The sequence below is a fragment of the Pongo abelii genome, chromosome 20, assembly GCF_028885655.2.
Source record: "Pongo abelii isolate AG06213 chromosome 20, NHGRI_mPonAbe1-v2.0_pri, whole genome shotgun sequence".
NCBI lineage: Eukaryota > Metazoa > Chordata > Mammalia > Primates > Hominidae > Pongo > Pongo abelii.
The window spans coordinates 56935706-56957024 of record NC_072005.2 but is presented as its reverse complement, the minus strand read 5'-3'; the positions used below and the strand labels follow the sequence as shown (position 1 = coordinate 56957024).

General features: G+C 51.7%; 1 protein-coding gene across 1 annotated transcript; it reads right to left on the bottom strand.

Moving 5' to 3' along the window:
* Positions 1-20246: 20246 nt before the first annotated feature.
* On the bottom strand, positions 20247-21319 carry LOC100462326 (probable G-protein coupled receptor 32). The gene is given in 2 exon segments (XM_009232951.4): positions 20247-20282; positions 20285-21319. Coding segments are annotated over 2 exon segments (1071 nt in total).

The following is a 21319-nucleotide window of genomic DNA, read 5'->3' as shown; positions in this document are numbered from 1 at the left end:
TATCCTGCTCACCCAACCCACTGCGCCTGCGCCCGGCCTCGGGCCTACGCCACACCTGGGGGCTCCGTGTTTCAGGAGGGAGTGGGGGGTCCAGACTCCAGGGTCTGAGGTAGGAGAGTGGTGAGGGCCCACCCTCTCAGGTTTGAGGCTAGGAACTGGGAATCTGAGCTGGGTTTTGAGGGATGAGTAGGAGTCTGTGTGGGGGCATTCCAAGAAGAGGAAGAACATTTCAACTCTGGGTATAAGGGCACAGCGGGAAGAAAGAGCAGGGCAGATTGAGCACCCGGCACCAACACAGGCTGCTGTGTACTCGGATTTGTTATTTCCCTTGATCCCCCGATTTCTTCTCCATCAAACAAAGGCGAAAATCTTTGTCCAGTGGGCCTCAGAAAACCACAGCCAGGGCAGCCTGATGTCCAAAATGTGAATGCACTTTGTCAGCTGCAGCGGGTCTGTAGTTATCATCATCTTCCTCATCACTGTCATACTGTATCAACACATCTTCCTCTTTTTTTTTTTTAATTTTTTTCTTTTTGAGATGAGATCTCACTCTGTTGCCCAGGCTAGAGTGCAGTGGTATGATCATAGCTCACTGCAACCCTGAACTCCCAGGCTCAAGCAGTCCTCCTGCCTCGGCCTCCTGAGTAGCTGGGACTGTAGGTGTTCACCACCATGCCCAGCTAACTTTTTAATTTTTTTAGAGACAGGGTCTCAGTATGTTGCCCAAGCTGGTCTCTAACTCCTGGCCTCAAGCAATCCTCCTACCTCAGCCTCCCAAAGTGTTGGAATTACAGATGTGAGCCACTGTGCTCAGCCTCTTTTCTCTTCTTAACAAACTCCTATTTAACCTTCAACACCCACCAGCAATGTCCCTTCCTATAAAAGTGTGCAGACCCGCCCCCATAGGCAGTTCGATAGCAGCCCCCTTGCTTAGTGCCCTTCCCCCACCCCCTGCCTCTGTCTCCAGCATCCTCAGGTCAATGCCCTGGGGGACACTTCCACCTTCAGCTGCATTTCACCTACCTTCTCATCTAGTCAAAAGCAATTTCATTTCAGCTCAATATCTGAAAAGCCAGCTTTGGAGTAGGGTTGACTGTATGTGCTAGGTTTTCCTGAAAAAGCCCAACAAATTTCCTTCCATCCCTCCCCTCCCTCCCCTTCCATCCCTCCCCTCCTTCTCCCCTCCCCTCCCTCTCCCGTCTCCCCTCCCCTCCCTCCCCTCCCTCCTCTCCTCCCCTCCTCCCCTCCCCTCCCTCCCCTCCTCCCCTCCCCTCCCTCTCCCGTCTCCCCTCCCCTCCCTCCCCTCCCTCCCCTCCTCCCCTCCCCCTCCCCTCTCCCCTCCCCTCCCCCTCTCCCCTCCCCTCTCCCCTCCCCTCCCCTCTCCCCTCTCCCCTCCCCTCCCCTCTCCCCTCTCCCCTCCCCTCCCCTCTCCCCTCTCCCCTCCCCCCTCCTCTCCTCCCCTCCCCTCTTCCCTCCCCTCCCCCCTCCCCTGCCCCCTTCCCCCCCGTTCCTTCCTTCCCAGAGTTTTGCTCTTGTTGCCCAGGCTGGAGTGCAATGGTGCAATCTCAGCTCACCGCAACTTCCACCTCCCGGGTTCAAGCAATTCTCCTGCTTTAGCCTCCTGAGTAGCTGGGATTACAGGCATGCGCCACCACGCCTGGCTAATTTTGTATTTTTAGTAGAGATGGGGTTTCTCCATGTTGGTCAGGCTGGTCTCGAACTCCCAATGTCAGGTGATCCGCCCGCCTTGGCCTCCCAAAGTGCTGGGATTACAGGCATGAGCCACTGTGCCCGGCCTCACAAATTTCTTTTTATTTTATTTTATTTGAGATGGAGTCTCGCTCTGTTAAACTCAGGCTGTAGTGCAATAGTGCAATCTCGGCCCACTGCAACCTCCACCTCCTAGGTTCAAGCAATTATCCTGCCTCAGCCTTCCAAGTAGCTGGGACTACAGGCACCCGCCGCCACGCCTGGTTAAGTTTTGTATTTTTAGTAGAGATGGAGTTTCACTGTGTTGGCCAGGCTGGTCTTGAACTCCTGACTTGGTGATCTGCCCGCCTCGGCCTCTCAAAGTGCTGGGATTACAGGTGTGAGCCACCGCGCTTGGCCACAAATTTCAGTAATAAACATTCATAGTCGCACTATAATTTTATCTCAAATTAATAGAATTTTTGTGGATCACCAACATTTTAGGCTAATGTTTTAGCGTCAGTGGCAGTAGTGCCCTCCTGAAGTTCTCAAAAGCTTCCCGATTTGGAGGCTGGCTTTACTTTCCAGTTCTTGGCTGCAAAACTCCAAATAACCACATAGAGGCGGTGTTGCACTATTTTCTCAGCCAGAAATTGGTTGCCTTAGGGGTTGAGAGCAAGAAATAAACGTTGGTTTTGGCAAAACCACAATTGTTTGTTTATTTGTTTGTTTGTTTTTGAGACAGAGTCTCGTTCAAAACCACAATTTTTTGAGACCTGGGTGGGGGTCCTGGACGCTTCCTCCCTCCTCCCTGCCTGGGCTTCCTCCCCTGCTGGACCCTCACCCCAGCCTTCTCTCTCTCTCCTCCAGTCCTCAGAGGGGTCCTCCTGTACCCAGAGCTGACCCTGTCCCTTTCTCCTCACAGCCCTCCAGTGGCCCTGCACCCCCACCCAAGATAAGAATCCCAGGCCCTCCACTGAGCATTGGAGGCTGCATGTAACCTGACCCCCTCCAGGCTTAAAAAAAAAAATCTCACCCACCTCCCATGCCCACCCTGGTGTAATCTTGGCCACAGAGAATTCGTAGATAGTCCCAAACGCAGCACCACACATTTGCACTGCTGGGTCCCAGCCTGGAATGCCCTTTCCCATGTCTTCGTTTGTTTTGAGACCGAGTTTTGCTCTGTCACCCAGGCTGGAGTGCAGTGGCGCGATCTTGGCTCACTGCAACCTCCGCCTCCCAGGTTCCAGCGATTCTCCTGCCTCAGCCTCCCTAGTAGCTGGGATTACAGGTGCCCACCACCACGCCCAGCTGATTTTTGTATTTTTAGTAGAGACGGGGTTTCACCATGTTGGCCAGGCTGGTCTCGAACTCCTGACCTCAGGTGATCCGCCCGCCTTGGCCTCCCAAAGTTCTGGGATTATAGGCAGGAGCCACCGTGCCCGGCCTCCCATGTCTGTTTTGTGTCACTTCCCTACCTCTCGCCTGAGGCTTCCTTGAACACTAAGCAAAGTCAGACTCTCCTGTCTGCTGCCCCGACTTTGCCTCCCCTCCTTCCCAGCTGTGACAGGGAGCTTCAGGGTGGGGTTGCTCTGAACAGCATCTGACCTCTGCTGAACCCCCAGCTGGGGCTTGGCTGTCAATGTTTGGGAAACAATTTTTGTTGTCGTTTTAGCTACCATTTATTAAGCACCTCTTGTTTGCTAAGCCACCATGCAAGTTACCGTGCAGTGTGTTTTACGATGTCATCTCTACACCCATTCATTTGTTGAGCACAGGTTGGGGATGGGGGATGCCGTGGAGGGAGCAGGAAAAAAAAGACACCATTCCCACCCTTAAGGAGTTGACAGTACGTGTAAGAACATAACATCAAGCCTTACATTTGTGCAACAGTTCAGTTTTCTTTTTTTTTTCTTTCTTTTCTTTTCTTTTTTTTTTTTTTTTTTTTGAGACAGGGTCTCACTCTGTCACACAGACTGGAGTGCAGTGGCGCGATCATGGCTCACAGCAGCCTCTACCTCCTGGGTTCAAGGGATCCTCCCCCCTCAGCCTCCCTAGCAGCTGGGACCACAGGTGCACGCCACTATGCCTGGCTATTTTTTTTTTTTTTAGTAGAGACGAGGTCTTTTTATGGTGCCCGGGCTGGTCTTGAACTCCTGGTCTCAAACAGCCCTCCCACCATGGTCTCCCAAAGTGTTGGGATTACAGGCATGAACCACAGCACCCACATCACCACTAACAAATATTGACAACAAAGCTGGTCTTTGCGTTTTCACCCCAAGTTCCCATCCACACCCCAGGGTTTGAACCACTCAGTGCTGCCTTTCTCAGTCCTCTGGGAGCTATCAAGGTTGTATTTTCTTTTTCTTTTTTTTGTTTTTTTTTTGTTTTTAAGACGCAATCTCGCTCTGTCGCCCAGGCTGGAGTGCAGTGGCGCGATCTCAGCTCACTGCAACCTCCACCTTCTGGGTTCAAGCGATTCTCTGTCTCAGCCTCCTGAGTAGCTGCGATTACAGGTGCCATCACACCCGGGTAATTTTTTTGGTATTTCTTTTTCTCTTTTCTTTTTTTTTGAAATGGAATCTTGCTTTGTCACCCAGGCTGGAGTGCAGTTACAAGATCTTGGATCACTGCAACTTCCACCTCCTGGGTTCAAGCGATTCTCCTGCCTCAGCCTCCCAAGTAGCTGGGATTACAGGTGTGCACCACCACACTCGGCTAATTTTCGTATTTTTAGTAGAGACAGGGTTTCGCCATGTTGGCCAGGCTGGTCTCGATCTCCTTAATTCAGGTGATCCACCTGCTTTGGCCTCCCAAAGTGCTGGGATTACAGGCTTGAGCCACCATGCTTGCATTTTTTTTTTCTTTTGTATTTCCGGTAGAGACGGGGTTTCACCATGTTGGCCAGGCTGGTCTCGAACTCCTGACCTCAAGTGATCTGCCTGCCTCAGCCTCCCAAAGTGCTGGGATTATAGGCGTCAGCAACCATGCCTGGCCCAAGGTTGTATTTTCACAACCACAGATAGATGGGTCTCAGCCCAGCTGCCCACAGAAATCCCTGGGGAGGTTTTGAAATTCCCAGAGCCGAGCTCCACCCTGGACCACTTAAACCACAAGGTCTGGGGATGGGGCCTGGGCATCGATTTTATTTTAAAAGCTCTCCCCAGAGATTGTGCTGTGGAGCCAGGGTCAAGAGCCCTCGCTGTAATGTGTTCCCAGAAGACGAAGAGGTCGATTTTCCTCTTCTTGGAGCTGAGTGCATTTCAGAGGGAGCTCCGTGGATACATCAAAGACTCAAAACATGGAGCCAAATTTACCTTTTAGTTTGGAAACATTCAGCAGCTTGAAAACGAAGGAAGGTGAAGCACATTGTTCCCCAGGGCAGAGGGCCTGGTGCGCATGGTCAGAAGGCACTTGCGTATTTCACAACAGACTCCTTCAGGAACCAGAAAAGCCGGTGGCCTGCTCCTGTCCCTCATTCTGTCCCACATGCGAGGACCAGCAAGCTCTGTTTGCACACAACTATTTGGCTTCAGCACTGGCTGTCCCACATCTCAGGAATTGCTGTCCTGGGACAGCCACAGCGGTTGGTCACCCTCATTCCACTTGCCGAATTCGTAGGCCATGTCTGCATTCCAGGCTTTCCACCCAGGCCCCCGCCTCGCTCTCTCAAAGCTGGCTACCTGCTCTGTCAGTCTCTGTCATTCTGTCTGTGTGTCGCTGTGTCTGTCCTGTTCAGTGGTGATTCTCCTCTTCTCCCATCCTCCAGCGCCGGTTCTGTTTCCGTCTCTCACTAGAGTGCCCCGTGTTTCCGTCTCTCACTAGAGTGCCCCGTGTTTCCGTCTCTCACTAGAGTGCCCCGTGTTTCCGTCTCTCACTAGAGTGCCCCGTGTTTCCGTCTCTCACTAGAGTGCCCCGTGTTTCCGTCTCTCACTAGAGTGCCCCGTGTTTCCGTCTCTCACTAGAGTGCCCCGTGTTTCTGTCTCTCCCTGAGTCTTGGCCTCTTTGGCCTTTTCCGTGTCCCACTTGCCCCTCCCAGAAGCCTGGCCGCTCTCTCCGCTCCCCTCTGTGCCTCTGTGTGTCTCCCTCCTGGCCACATTGCTCCTGCTCCTGGCGTCGCCTCTTCAGCCTTACCGCTTTCTTTCTGGGGCTCTCCCTGCCTCTCTGGGGCTCTGTCCCCCGTCTCTGGGGCTCTGTCCCCCTGTCTCTGGGGCTCTGTCCCCCTGTCTCTGGGTCTCTGTTCTCTCTCTCTGGGTCTCTGTCCCCCTCTCTCTGTGGGTCTCTGTCCCCCTCTCTCTCTGGGTCTCTGTCCCCCTCTCTCTCTGGGTCTCTGTCCTCCTCTCTCTCTGGGTCTCTGTCCCCCTCTCTCTCTGGGTCTCTATCTCTCTCTCTGGGTCTCTGTCCCCCTCTCTCTCTGTGTCTCTGTCCTCCTCTCTCTCTGAGTCTCTGTCCCCCTCTCTCTCTGTGTCTCTGTCCTCCTCTCTCTCTCTGGGTCTCTGTCCCCCTCTCTCTCTGGGTCTCTGTCCCTCTCTCTCTGGGTCTCCGTCCCCCTCTCTCTCTGGGTCTCCGTCCCCCTCTCTCTCTGGGTCTCTGTCCCCCTCTCTCTCTGGGTCTCCGTCCCCCTCTCTCTCTGGGTCTCTGTCCGCCTCCCTGCTCCTCTGTCTTTCTGCCTCCTTGCCCTGCCCATCATCTCTGGCTTCTCTCAGCTCAGCGTCTCACATTATCTGGAGGTTGACATGGGGGGCTGCCCCCTCCCCACACACCCTCCCTAACTCCCCAGGAATTTTCCTTCAGGTCCTCACAGGTCACCGAGGGCCCCATCCCCCGCGCCCACTGCCACCTCTGCGTCTTCAGACCCTCCCCCTAGGCAGGACCAGAGGGCCTGGCCCAGCGGCCGCCTGAAGGCCTGGTCCCCACACATGTAGAGCAAAGGGTTGAGGCAGGTGCAGGCCCCCGCCAAGGTGAACCCAGGGGTCTGAGCAACACCCACACATCCCCCAGTTCCATCCCAACCTCCCCTGCGCCCAGCAGCCTCAGCAGCACCAGCAGGAGAAGGGAAACCAGCAGAAAAACAGCATGGCCCCCGATGCCCCCAGCTCGCCCAGCAGCTCTGGCCACCCCGTGAGCCTGGCGTGATGCAGCTGGGCCCTCAGGAGGCTGTGGAAGGCGCCCGGCACCCCCAGAGTCACCCCAAAGCCAAACACCAGCTGATTCAACTTGGGGAATCCCTGCAGTCCTGGCGGCAGCTGGGTGGCTCCCCAGCTAGTGTCCTGTTAGTGGGAACTGCCGGGTTCACCTGGTCCCCCAAGGTGTGCAAGGCTGGCCCGCCCAGGCCCAGCAGAAGGAGCCAGAATGCACCGGCCCAGAACACTGCACCCAGGAGGGCCACAGCCCAGAAATGTGGTGGGTGGCGGCGGCCTGGGTCAGCAGGCAGCCGCTGGCATCGAAGGTCAGGGAGGCCAGGCTGGGGTCCAGGTGGCAGAAGGCACCACCCAGGAGCCAGCCAGAGCGCGTCCAGGTGAGGGTCAGTGGCAGGAGGGCGGTGAAGATGGCGTCGGCTGTGGCCTCGTGGCCGAACCAGATGGGGGACAGCAGAGGAGGCAGGAGGGGCCCTGCGGCCCAGATCACCAGGCTGTGGCTGGCCACGTCCAGGAGGTACGAGGGGATAGCAGCCAGGGAGGAGAGGAGGAGGAAGGCAGGCACAGGGCTGCAGGGGGTGCCACCTGCCGTGTCTCTGGAGGGTCCTCCATGGTTGGACGATGCTATTGGGACCCACAGGCCTCCAGGTTAGCCCGTCCCACTGCCATTCCCACAACCCGGCCAGGTCCCTCGCCTCAGGGATGACCCCACCAGCCGCCCAGACCCTGGCACCATCCTCTCCCCGTTCTTTCTCTTCCGACTGACTCTGCCCCATCGCCTCCCCTCTATCCCCTTTACGATAGCCCATCCTCCTCCTGGCCTCCCTGCCTCCAGTCTCTCTGCTCCAGTCCATCCTCACGTGGCTTCAGAGCTGGCCTGCCTCTCCTCGGCTCATAACCTTCCCATGGCACCCCAGTGGTCCTGGACAAAGTCCCCGTCCATCAAACAGCTAGCCCTTCTCTCCCGCCTCACTCCCTTAAATTCTGCTGCTCTGCTTCATCCTCCCGGGAAACCTGCATTCTTCAGCCTCAAAGCCCCACGAGGTGGCTACCCTGCACAGCTGCACCCCTCAGGTTCAGAGAGAGGGATTCACTTACTCTACATCCCACCGCAAAGCCGAGACCAAGCCTGGACTCAAACTCACATCCGTGAGACTTCAGAGGCTCGATGTCAGCTCAGGGGGCTCACACCCAGATCCTGCTCTGTCTGTGGGCCTCAGTGTATGCCTCTGCTCCCTCGTGTCCGGAATTCACTGGAAGATGGGGAGCAGGTGTCTTCAAGGGCTTCTGAGCAGGAGCTGGTGGCCTGGTCTTCCCCAGAAGACCCGAAGAGGGACCATGTGGGCAGCTCCCCAGTGGAGAGAAGAGGAAGTGGGAGCTGGGTCCTGGCTGGAGATCAGAGAGGCTGCCAAGCAGGGTCTGAACATGGACCTCAGCTTCCTCCTCTGAAAGCGGAAGGACTCATTTATTCCCCCAAGGGCTGTCTTACCGTTGCTCCCAGGATAAGGTCCCAGCCCCTTTGCCTGGCATTTGCAGCCCTGCTGGTTGTGGCCCCACCCACTTCACCAGCCTCCTAGCTTACCACTTCCCTTCTTTCTGCTCTGCAGTTCCTAGAACAAGCCACACAGTTTCACACACTCTTGCATACACGCAGCCTTTGTCCTTGCTGTTTCTTCATCCTAGAGTAGCTTGTTTTATCCCATCGCTGCAGATGGCAAACTCCTACTCATCCTTCAAAACCCTACTGGGTGCCATCTTCCCTGGAACCCCTTCTCTAACCACCAATCACCCCATCAGGCTGGGTCTGGTATCACCTTCCTTGTATAAAGGGTCTCTGAGAGTTAGTTCAGCCCGCACCAAGGGTGGGAACTAAGTATCTACTATGTACAGAGCAGTGTGTTATCACGTTTACATGCACCATTGTCATTTATTCCAAGAACACTGTGAGGAAGATACTATTGCTGTCCTCATTTTATCAAGGGGAAAACTGAGGCATAGAACAGGGTCAAGTAACTGGGCCACAACTGAGAAAGAGATCCAGGTGGACCGACTCTAGGATCTGCAGTCTTAAGTGTTGCATTATCCTGCCCAGACACATATTGAATGAATGAATGAATGAATGATCCTTGCACAATCAAACCCCACGAGGCCCCAGGACATGTCTGTAAATGAATGAGTGAATGAATGTATTTCCATTTCCATCTGGCAAACTCCTACTCATACATCAATTCCCAATTCAATTGTCCCCTCCTCCAGGAAGCCCTCTCTGACTTTCCAGGTAGAGTCCTCCTACAACCTCTTTCCCTCCCCTGACCCACTTGATCCCCCTAGGATGGAAATGAATGTGCCCTATGTATGTCATGAACAGCCTGGGAGCCCCCCAAGGGCTGATTCATATCTGAGTCCCCAATATCACCCAGCTCAGGCGGAGGCCTGCAGGGAGCTTCCAGGCATATATGCATAGGGAGCTCATGATCTGGAGACAGACCAGGAGGAAGAAGAGGCTAAAGCCCGAAGACTGAGAAAGAGACGCAGAACCTCAGGCTGGTTCTCCAGAGTAGAGATGGCCAGGACTGCTGAAAGAGCACTATACTAGGAGTCCGCAGATGGCCTACCCTCTGGCCATCCTTCAGGGGGCCATACTTCAGCCCCCGTGCCACCCGATTCCTCACACAGCTTTCTGAGCCCAGTTTCCTCAGGTGGAGGCCAAGGCTCCTTCAGCAATTCAGGAGTGAGTAACACGGCACGCCGCAGACATCGCCATACTGGATCCTCCCAACGGGATCCCTCAGGCCTCCTCCCTGTTCCTCAGTACATCCAGCACTCTCCCACCTCTCAGCCTTTACGCCTACCTGGAGTACCCTTCCTTATGGAACCCCCTGGCTGCCTCACGTCATTCAGGTCTCTGCTCAAAGGCAGCTTTGTTTTTTTGTTTTTTTGTTTTTTTGGTTTTTTTGAGACAGAGTCTCGCTCTGTCACCCAGGCTGGAGTACAATGGCGCAATCTCAGCTCACTGCAGCCTCCACCTCCCGGGTTCAAGCAATTCTCCTGTCTCAGCCTCCTGAGTAGCTGGGATTACAGGCATGTGTCACCACGCCCAGCTAATTTTTTTTTTTTTTTTGTATTTTTAGTAGAGATGGGGTTTCACCATGTTGGCCAGGCTGGTCTTAAACTCCTGGCCTCAGGTGATCCGCCCGCCTCGGCCTCCCAAAGTGTTGGGATTACAGGCGTGAGCCACTGCACTTGGCCAAAGGCAGCGTTTTCTGAGAAGCCTTCTGTGACCACCCTGTGTAAAGCGGCAGCTCCTCAGCACCTGCTCGCCCCTTAACCCTCCTTTTCTCCCCTTCAGAGCACTTCTGATCCTGCATTGTTTGAAATTTCTGTATAGTGTTGTCTGTCTGCATCCCCGCCTCCTCTCAATGCTTTAACATAGAGACTTTGTGAGAGCAGGCCAGGCGCAGGGGCACACGCCTGTAATCCCAGCACTTTGGGAGGCAGGTGGATCACCTGAGGTCAGGAGTTTGAGACCAGCATGGCCAATACGGTGAAACCCCATCTCTATGAAAAATACAAAAATTAGCCAGGCATGGTGGCACACACCTGTAATCCCAGCTACTCGGGAGCTTGAGGCAGGAGAATCACTTGAACCCAGGAGATGGAGGTTGCAGTGAGCCAAGATTATGTCACTGCACTCCAGCCTGGGCGACAGAGAGAGACTCTGTCTCAAAAAATAATAATAAAAATAAATAGATAAATTAAATAAATAAATAAGTAAATAAAATAGTGTAATTAGTTTCCTCTTGCTGCTGTAACAAATTACCTTAAATTTAGTTGTGGTCAGAAGTCCTAAATAGGTCTTGCTGGGCTCTAAAGGAGAACCTGTTTCCTTTCTTTTCCCAGGTTCTAGAGGACACCCACATTTCCTGGCTCAAGGCCCTGCCCACATTTTCAAGGCTCGAGGTCCCTTCCAGTATCTTCTTTTTTTTTGAGATGGAGTCTCACTCTGTTGCCCAGGCTGGAGTGCAGTGGCATGATCTCGGCTCACTGCAACCTCCACTTACTGGGTTCAAGTGATTCTCCTGCCTCAGCCTCCCAAGTAGGTGGGATTACAGGTGTGCACCACCACGCCCGGCTAATTTTTGTATTTTTAGTGGAGACAGGGTTTCACCGTGTTGGCCAAGCTGGTCTCGAACTCCTGACCTCAGGTGATCCGCCCACCTCGGCCTACCAAAGTGCTGGGATTACAGGCGTAAGCCACTGCGCCCAGCCCCTTCCTGCATCTTCAAAGCCATCTAGATAGGATCTTCAGATCGCTCCCTCACTCTCACCTGTGTGCCTCCTTCTTCTACTTAAAGCAACTTTGTCCAATCTGTGGCCCACAGGCTGCAGGTGGCCCAGGAAAAATTAGTAAAGCTTCTTAAAACATTAGGAGATTTTTTTGTAATTTTTTTTAACTCGTCAGCTATTGTGTTAATGTATTTTATGTGTGGCCCAGGACATTTCTTCTTCCAATCTGGCACAGTGAAGCCAAAAGAATGGACACCCCTGACTTAAGCCCTGTGATTATGTTAGGCCTACTTAGATAACCCAGGCTGATCTCCCTGTGTTAAGAAAGCAACCTTAATTCCATTGGTAACTTTAATTTCCCTTTGCCATGTGGTATGACACAGTCACAGGTTCTGGGGATTAGGATGTGGACATTTTGAGGGCCATTAATCCACCTACCACAAAGGGCATGGGGACCCTCCCTCACTCCCACCCATCCATTCAGTCAATGATGTTTACTGAGCACTGACTCTCAACCGGAAACTGTTTCAGGTACAAACTGGATGGAAAATCCCTGCTCTTATTTTATTTATTTATTTTTTTGACACAGAGTCTCAATCACCCAGGCAGGAGTGCAGTGGCACGATCACGGCTCCCTGCAACCTCCGTCTCCCGGGTTCAAGCAATTCTCCTGCCTCAGCCTCCCGAGTAGCTGGGATTACAGGCGGCCGCCACCACATTTGGCTAATTTTTGTATTTTTAGTAGAGATGGGGTTTCACCATGTTGGCCAGGCTGGTCTTGAACTCCTGACCTCAAGTGGTCCACCCACCTCGGCCTCCCAAAGTGCTGGGATTACAGGCGTAAACCACTGCACCCGGCCTCTGAGGCGTTTTTGAGATCAGGGTCTGGGCCTGACTCCTCTGGGGGTCCCCAGAACCTACGACCACAATGGGAGTCACACAGCGGCCCCCATTTTCAAGGGAGTGAATCACTGACACTTAGTAAACCCAGATCAATCAGCGTGAGACTGTATATGTGCAAAGGGGTATCGTTCAGCACTGGCCACATCCCAGGCACGGGGGACACAGCAGCAAAGGGAACAGACAAAAATCCCCCACCGTGGTGCGGAGACATTAGGTGCGGCTGTCACTCCCCCGCCTTTTCCTTTTATTCCACGTGGTTTCCTGGTTTCCGTTCTTGGAAACCAGGAAACCCACACCACATCTGGTGGTGCGTGGGGAAGGACCTGGGCTCTGGACTCCCACGGTTCTACATTCCAATCTCGGCCCTGACATCCACGTCCTGGCTGGGACCTTGGCCCCCAGGAGCTGCTGTGCCCCAGCAGAGCTGCCGTGAGCATTGGAGATTACGGGGTTGCCCGTCAACAGGAGCAGAACCTACAACTCTGCAGCCACGCGGGAGGGTTTCGGGAGCACGGGACTGGGAAGGTGTCAGGAGGTGAGGATTCCCATGACAGCTATTTTCCGACACTTGATGACAGTCTGTCTGTCTCCTACGACTGGGAACACCTCAAACAAGGCCACGATGGGGGCGCCGCCTCCCCTCCCGTATTGCCTGAGAGAAACAGAGGTAGTGATTAACAGCGCGTAATTACCTCTCCTGCCTGGGAGGTGAATGTCTTTCTGTGGAATCATTCCGTTCAGAACTATCTGCCCCCAGGCTGCGAGCTCTATGAGGGCAGAGACTCCATTCTTTTCAGGCACGTTTAAATCCCCAGGGTGGCAGAGATTTGCACCTACTATGAGCTCAGCCAACACTTGTAGGGACAGGGTATAGCAAGGAGGCAGAGGCTGTAGGCTCTGAAGGATAGAGAGTGTCAGCCCTGCCCTGAAATGTCAGTTTCTCCCCTGTAATGTTAGCCTCTCCCACTGAATGTTAGCACCCTTATTTGAATGTTAGCCCCTCCTCCTGAATGTCAATTTCTCCCCTGCAGTGTTAGCTCCTCCCCCTGAAATGTCCATTTCTCTCCTGCGATGTTAGCGCCTCCCTTCTGAAATGTCAATTTCTCTCCTGCGATGTTAGCCCCTCCTCATTGTTAGCTCCTCCCCCTAGAATGTCCATTTCTCCCCACGGATTGTCAGTTCCTCCCCTTGGCATGTTACCCCCTTCCTCATAAAGGTTGGCCCCTCCTTTATTGCCTGAGAGAAACAGAGGTAGTGATTAAGAGCATGCAATTACCCTAAAATGTTAGAAACAGAGGTAGTGATTAACAGTGTGTAATTGTACTAAAAATATTAGCCCCTCCTCGTGAAATGTTAGCTCCTCCTCCCTGGAATATTAGCTCCTCCCCTGGGATGTTAGTCCCTCCCCTCTGAATGTCAATTTCTTTCCCTGGAAGATCAGTTTCTCCCTTTGGAATTTTAGCCCCGCCTCCTAAAGTTATCCACTCCCCCTAAATGCTAGCCCCTCCCCCTGGCACGTCAGTGCTACCCCCTAGAATGCTAGTCCTTCAGAGGTAGGTATCTTTGTCTTCTTTGCCTTTCTCCCACGCCAAAAACAGTGACCTTCACCAGACAGGCGCTCGGTAAACATAACTGGATGGATTAATGGAGTCAGACCGGTCAAGTTCCCATCCTACACTTACTTGCTTCGTGACCTTCTTCTTCTTTCTTTTTTTTTTTTTTTAAGACGGAGTCTCACTCTGTCGCCCAGGCTGGAGTGCAGTGGCACGATCTCGACTCACTGCAGCCTCAGCCTCCCGGGTTCAAGCAATTGTCGTGCCTCAGCCTCCAGAGTAGCTGGCATTTACAGGCATGCACCACTACACCCGGCTAATGTTTGTATTTTTAGCAGAGACGGGGGTTTCATCATGTTGGCCAGGCTGGTCTCGAACTCCTGACCTCAGGTGATCCGCCCACCTCAGCCTTCCAAAGTGCTGGGATTACAGGCGTGAGCCACCGTGCCCAGCCAGCTGTGTGACCTTCGGTAAATGACTTTACCTCTCTGAGCCTCGAGTTTCCTCCTCTGTACCACGGGAATAATCGCAGCACCGCCCTCAGGGTTGTGATGCTGACTTTGGGAGTTCACACGTTTAGAAAGCTCTGGACAGGGCCTGGTACTTAGGTCACGATCAATACCTGTGAGCTGTCATTATTTAAGGGACGAAGGCGTGAATCGCAGTCTTCAGCTGTCTTAGCAATTCTATTGGATACGGATTTTTAGTCCCTGTTTGGCAGAGTATAATCCGGAGGCTTAACTCACCTTCCACGACTCTCTCGCCGAGGCTGCCCAGGAAAATGCCAGATCCTCTCAAGCACGGGGCCGTGCCCAGCTCCCGCGCGCTCCCCGAGACTCAAACCCACCTCCACCACCGCGCCTGGCTCTGCCCCAGCAAAGACCACGTCTCCCCAGGGAGGATCCTGCAGCCGGCTCTGAAAACCGCAGAGCTTCCTTGGAAGAAGGCTGAACCGCATTCATTAGAAAATCAATGCAAATTAAAAACCTCCCCGGGATCCCACTTTTCTCCTCTGAGAAGGCAGAGATCAAAGAGGCTGACTTGGCGGTTGCTGCGTTGGCGAAGCCGTGGGAAACAGGCTTGCAGAGCGCTCGCGGCGGCGTCTGCGACATCGAACCCGCCCTCTAACCCGGCAGTTCCCCAGGAGGAATTTATGCAACAGAGGATGATACTGATCACAGCAAACACATCGCACCTCCTCGGTGCCAGGCACGGAGCCAAGCGCCCCACCCACGGCAACGCAAGTCATCCTCACAGCGACCCTCTCAGGGAGCTACTGCCATTATCCCCATTTTACATTGGTGGAAACTGAGGCACAGAGAGTGGAAGCAACTTGTGTCCCATTGTGCTCTTCTGCCTTCTTGAAGCATTCACAAAAGTACACAAACAAATATGTAAAAGAATATTATTGTTGGTTTTTTGTGTGTGTACCTGTGTGCGCACATGAGAGAGAGAGAACATGGAAGAGTATTTTTCCTTCCAAAGAACCAGCTTCTTACTATTGTCCACAATTTGTTACTTTAAATTAATTCCCTCTAATCTCTATGAATGCTTTCTTTCAACTTTTAGTGTGCTATTTTATAGTTGTTTTTTTTCTTCCTGAATTGTTTGCTTCGCTAATTTCCTCTCGTACCTTCTCTCTCTCTCTCTCTTCTAATTACAATTAAATTAAAGGCTGGGTGCAGTGGCTCACACCTGTAATTTCAACACTTTGGGGGGCCAAGGCAGGAGGATGGCTTGAGCTCAGGTGTTTGAGATCAGCCTTGGTAACATAGCAAGACCCCATCTCTACCAATAAATAAATAAATAAATAAAACAAATAACAGGGCATGGTGGAGATACTGGGGAGGCTGAGGTGAGAGGATCACTTGAACCTGGAAGGTTGAGGCTACAGTGAGCGATGGTGCCACCATACTCCAGTCTGGGTGACAGAGTGAGACTCTGTCTCAAATAAACAACAACAACAACAACAAAACAAATAAGCTATAGATTTTCTTCTGAGCACAGCTTTGGCCCCATCTCATAAGATTTTTAAAAAATATTTATTTATTTATTTATTTTTGAAACAGAGTCTTGCTCTGTCACCCAGGCTGGAGTACAGTGGCACGATCTCAGCTCACTGCAACCTCTGCCTCCAGGGTTCAGGCGATTCTCCTCCCTCAGCCTCCCGAGTAGCTGGGACTACAGGCGTGCACCACCATGCCTGGCTAATTTTTGTATTTTTAGTAGAGATGGGGTTTCACCATGTTGGCCAGGCTGGTCTCGAACTCCTGACCAGAGGTGATCTGCCTGCCTCGGCCTCCCAAAGTGCTGGGATTACAGGTATGAGCCACCACGCCTGGCCATAAGTTTTTATATGTAGTGTGCTTTAAATGAAGTAGAACTTCAGTTTTAATTATCAGTTGAACCCAGATGTTATTTAGAAGGGTGTTTTGCAATGTCCGAGGCAATTGAAGCATTTTTTTCATCTTTTGTTATTAATTTCTAAATTTGAATATGGCCTGTATTACTTCTGCTTTGGGGAATCAACCTATGTTTTATTTGTGACCTAATGCATAGTCTTTTTTTTTTTTTTTTTTTTTTTTTTGGCAAGGAGAGGCAGAGAGTATCGTTGCAGGATCCTGCTTTTTAAAAAATGCTCCATGCCAAGGGCAGCGGCTCACACGTGTAATCTCAACACTTTGGGAGGCTGAGGCAGGAGGATTGCTGGAGCCCAGGAATTCAAGGCTGCAGGGGGCTATGACCATGCCACTGTACTCCAGCCCGGTCAACAAAGCAAGACCCTGACTCAAAAGAAAAATTGCTCTAAAGTTTATTATTGGAACAGTTAGGAAATTTGAATATGGCCTGTTTATTAGATAATACCAATGGTAAAGTTCTCGAGGGAGATAATAATATTATAATTTTACAGGGAAAATGCCCTTGTTCTTAGAAGATACAGGCTAAAGAATTAATAGGTGAAATATGACGTCCTACCTGCGCAGACTTTAACACAGTTCAACATTTTTGGGAGGTAATGCTGAGCATTGTGCCCCTTGCAGCACAGCATACAGCTCAGGGGGTATGCTGAGGGCTCCCTCCCTGGGTTTCCCAGACCTCATGTCCCTGTCTTGGTCTGCTCATCATACTGGATGTACTACAGTGCATGGACAGATGGAGAGAGAGACTGACCAAATGTGAGGATGGTATATTTAATTGAAATATATTGGCCAGGGTGGGGAGACTCACACCTGTAATCCCAGCACTTTGGGAGGCTGAGGCAGTTCGAGTGGATCACCTGAGGCCAGGAGTTCGAGACCAGCCTGGCCAGCGTAGAGAAACCCCATCTCTACTAAAACTACAAAAAAAAAAAAAAAAAAAAAAATTAGCCAGATGAGGTGGCACATGCCTGTAATCCCAGCTACTCAGGAGGCTGAGGCAGGAGAATCGCTTGAACCCGGGAGGCAGAGGTTGCAGTGAGCTGAGATCACACCACTACACTCCTGCCTGAATGACAGAGGGATACTCCATCTCAAAAAACAAAACAAAACAAAATAAAAGTTATCTTTAAAGGAGATGGAGGACTGACAGAGAGGGCGAGGAGGTGGGAGGGGAGCCCTGGGGTGGCCACGTTGTCTTATGACTCGGTTCCCTGGTTGTTCACTTGGTGATAAATCAAACGAATTCCTCCAGTTCTATTTTATTTTTGTATTGTTCAGAATGTTTTATTGAATAATTTTCAAAATTTCAAAAATATCATTGCATCAAATTCAAAGCAACTCATCAGTAGGGGATTAGGGAACTACTTTTGTGCACAGTATATACATATAAGGGAACACTTAGCCACTACCATTGAAAAGTCATTTGCTAGACATCTTATGTATTTCCATCCCAAAGGTATACTCTTTGGAAAATACTCACGATGTAGAATCATAGCTATGGCATGTTCTATTTGTGTTGAAAGTGCTTATGTGCTGGATGCGGTGGCTCACGCCTATAATCCCAGGCACTTTGGAAAGCCAAGGCGGGCAGATCACCTGAGGTCAGGAGTTCAAGACCAGCCTGGTCAACATGGTGAAACCCCGTCTCTACAAAAATACAAAAATTAGCCGGACATGATGGTGGGTGTCTGTAATCCCAGCTACTCGGGAGGCTGAGGCAGGAGAATCACTTCTCCTGCCTCAGGAGGCTGCGGTGAGCCGAGATCTCACTGCTGCACTCCAGCCTAGGCAACAGAGCAAGACTCTGTCTCAAAAAAAAAAAAAAAAAGAAAGAAAGAAAGAAAGTGCTTATGCGTGGGTTGGATACACAAAGAACTGGTAACAGTTTTCTCGTGAGGAAAAAGTAACAATGGAGGATTTGGAATGAAAGGGAGAACTATTTCTCATCACTTTCAAGTTTTTTTTTTTAATAATATTTTTCCCAGTTTATTTGTTTTTAATCAGATCCACTAGTCAACAGAATAGGTAGGTCTCTCTCTCTCTCTGTGTGTGTGTGAGAGAGAGAGAGAGAGAGAGAGAGACTCACTATGTCACCCAGGCTGGAGTGCAGTGGCACGATCTCAGCTCACTGCAACCTCCACAGCCCAGGCTTAAGTGATCCTCCTATCTCAGCCTCCCAGGTAGCCAGTAGTACAGGCATGCGTCACCATGCCAATCTCTTGTACAGATGGGGTATCATCATGTTGCCCAGGCTGGTCTCAAATTCCTGGGCTAAAGCAATCCTCCCCGCTCAGCCTCCCACAGGAGTTAATTTTTTTTAAGGTGCGTCTGTGTTTCCTGGCACTCAGTCACTGTGTCATTTAATCTTCTCCTCATCCAGAAGATGGAAACACTAGCTTCTATTTTATAGACTTGGGGCAACCGAGGCTCCGAGAGGTGGAGTTCTCAGGGCAAGTCAGAGCTGCTGCTTTTTTTTTTTCTTTTACTTTTCTTTTCTTTTCTTTTTCTTTTCTTTTTTTTTTTTTTGAGACAGAGTCTCAGTCACACAGCCTGGAGTGATGAGATCTTGCTTCACTGCAACCTCTGTCTCCCAGGTTCAAGCGATTCTCCTGCCTCAGTCTCCCGAGTAGCTGGGATTACAGGCGTCTGCCACCATGCCTGGCTAATTTTTGTATGTTTACTAGAGACATAGCTTTTATCATCCTGCAGGCTGGCTTTTTCATGTGATGGTTGGGAGGGTTCCAAGAGTGAGGGAAGTATGAAGTGGAGGCTCAGAACTTTGCACAAAGTGACTAGTACTCAAGCTACGGGTCAAAAAGCAAGTCACGAGCCTGGCTTAGATTCCAGGTGTGAGGAAAGAGACTCCACCCCTTGATGGGAAAATCTGAAGAGTGACATTGCTAAGGAGCACGCATGCAGGAAGGTCTGCAGAACGGGGGCCATTTGTGTAATCTACCACAGCAGCCCTGATGGAAAGCGACCATGTCCCCAGGGAGTCCCTAGGCCAGCCCTGAGATGCTTACACCCAGGTTGTGAAAAGGGAGGTTTCAAATCCTAGCTTATTGAAGCCACTGTTATTTTGTGTCTCTCCTGCAACAGCTGAATCTACCCCTTAACTATTAATTACGTGCCAACCTCTGGAACTTGTGTGAAGTGACTTAATAAATTTCCTTATTGTTGAAGCCAGTTGGAGTCAGGTTTTCTGTTACTTAAAACACCCCAAAACCAAACTGATGCATGTAAAGAATACTCCTTTCTGGGAACTGAACTCCTAGTGGTCCCTGGTCACAACAGGCCATTCCCTTGGCTCTAGGTGGAGGCAAAAGAAAAATGTCATGCAATCCAGAAGCTGTCACACCACTTGCTCAAGATTCAAAGAAGTAGTTCTGCCCAGGTGCAGTGGCTCATGCCTGTAATTCTAGCACTTTGGGAGGCTGAAGCGGGCAGATCACTCAAGGTCAGGATTTTGAGACCAGCCTGGCCAACATGGAGAAACCCCATCTCTACTGAAAATACAAAATTAGCCTGGCATGGTGGCACATGCCAGCTACTCAGGAGGCTGAGGTGAGAGGACCACTTGAGGCTGGGAGATTGAGGTGGCAGTGAGCTGCGATCACACCACTGCACTCCAGCCTAAGCAACAGAGCAAGACCCTATCAGAAAAAAAAAAAAAAAAAAAAAAAATTATATTTTTAAGCCTCTAAACATGGAGGGTTTTTGTTACACAGCAAGAGCTAACTGATACATCTGCATTCCGGACAATAGAAAGGGGGAAATGGGGAAATGGAGGGCAGGCCTCTTCCATTTAAGGGCACTTCAAGGAAGTTACACTGATTGCTGCCTCTTACATCCTATTGGTCAGAAAGCAGTCACATGGGCGTATCTACATGCAAAGGATACTGGGAAATGTAGTCTTTCCTTTTTTCTAGTTAACCACGTGCCTCATTAGAACACAGGAGTTTTACTACCAAAAAAGGGGAGGCCAGGTGCTGTGGCTCACACCTGTAATCCCAGTAGTTTGGGGAGCCGAGGCTGGAGGATCACTTGAACTCAGGAGTTTGAGACCACCCTGGGCAACATGATGAAACCCCGTGTCTACAAATTACCCAGGATGAGGTAGAGCTTTAGATGAGGGGTTGCTGGAAGACTTCCTGAAAGAAGAGGCAGGATTTGGCTGGGTTTTAGAAGCCAGTCAAGGTAAGAGGCCACAAGCAAACTAAGAAAGACGGCTTCCAGCTTCCAGCTGAAGTCTTCCATCATTCCCCGGGGGCGTTGCCACGGGGGCAGGATGACTGAGAAACTCCTCCTCTCCAAACGCCCTGGCCAGGGCAGAAGTCAAAGACTGGAAAAACTTTTCTTGGAAATCTCTGCCAACGAAGACGTAGAGGAAGGGATTGAGGCTGCTATTGACACAGCCCAAAGCAAAGCTAGCCTGGAGGATGAGCAGCATCCCGGGGTGGTAGATTTCCTTGAGCATCACCCGTCGCCACAGATGGACCAAAAGCACCACGTTAAACGGGGACCAGAAGATAAAGAAAGCGCTCACCAGCACCAGCAGCAGCCTCTTGGGCCGGTTGGCGTGGACCCAGCCCTCCCGCAAGAGCTTGGCCCGGATGAGGTGGGCGCAGGTGCCTATGATTGCTAAGGGCCCCAGGAAGCCCAGCAGGAAGTGGCCAATGGTCCCTATAATGTGTCCCTCCACGACCCCTTCAATCCAAATCTGGGCAGTCTCATTCTCCGAGTTGAACGCCAAGTAGCAGTGCGTACAGCCATTCCATTTTCTGGTTGTCCGGAATTTCAGGTGCGCAGAGCACAAGGCGGCGGCCAGGAGCCACACCCCGAAGGCCAGCCAGCTCGCCCGCTGCACAGTGCGGTGGTTCAGGGCCCAGACGGGGTAGAGGACAGAGATGCAACGGTCCACAGAGATGAAGACAAGGAGGCAGTTACTGGCAAAGTAACTGAGGAACACAAAGGTGATGTAGAGTTTGCAGGCCCACTCTCCGAGGAGCCACTGCCTGGAGACAATATAGTACATGGCAATGGGCAGAGACAGCGACAGCATGAAATCGGCAACGGCCAGGTGGAAGAAGCAGACGGTGGAGACCGTGCGTGCCATACGGAAGACAGTCATCCACAGCACCAGCCCATTGCCCAGCACTCCGACGACAAAGGACGCAGACAGGACAGCCACAGTCAGCGGGCGGAGGGACCCCACCTCCTCAGACAGGCATCCGGAAGAGTTCATCTTCCTGGAACAAGAGCGATCAAGTGTCAGGACCCCAGGTTGCCTGTCACTGCAGCCCCTGATCCCCTCCGAGACCCCATTCAT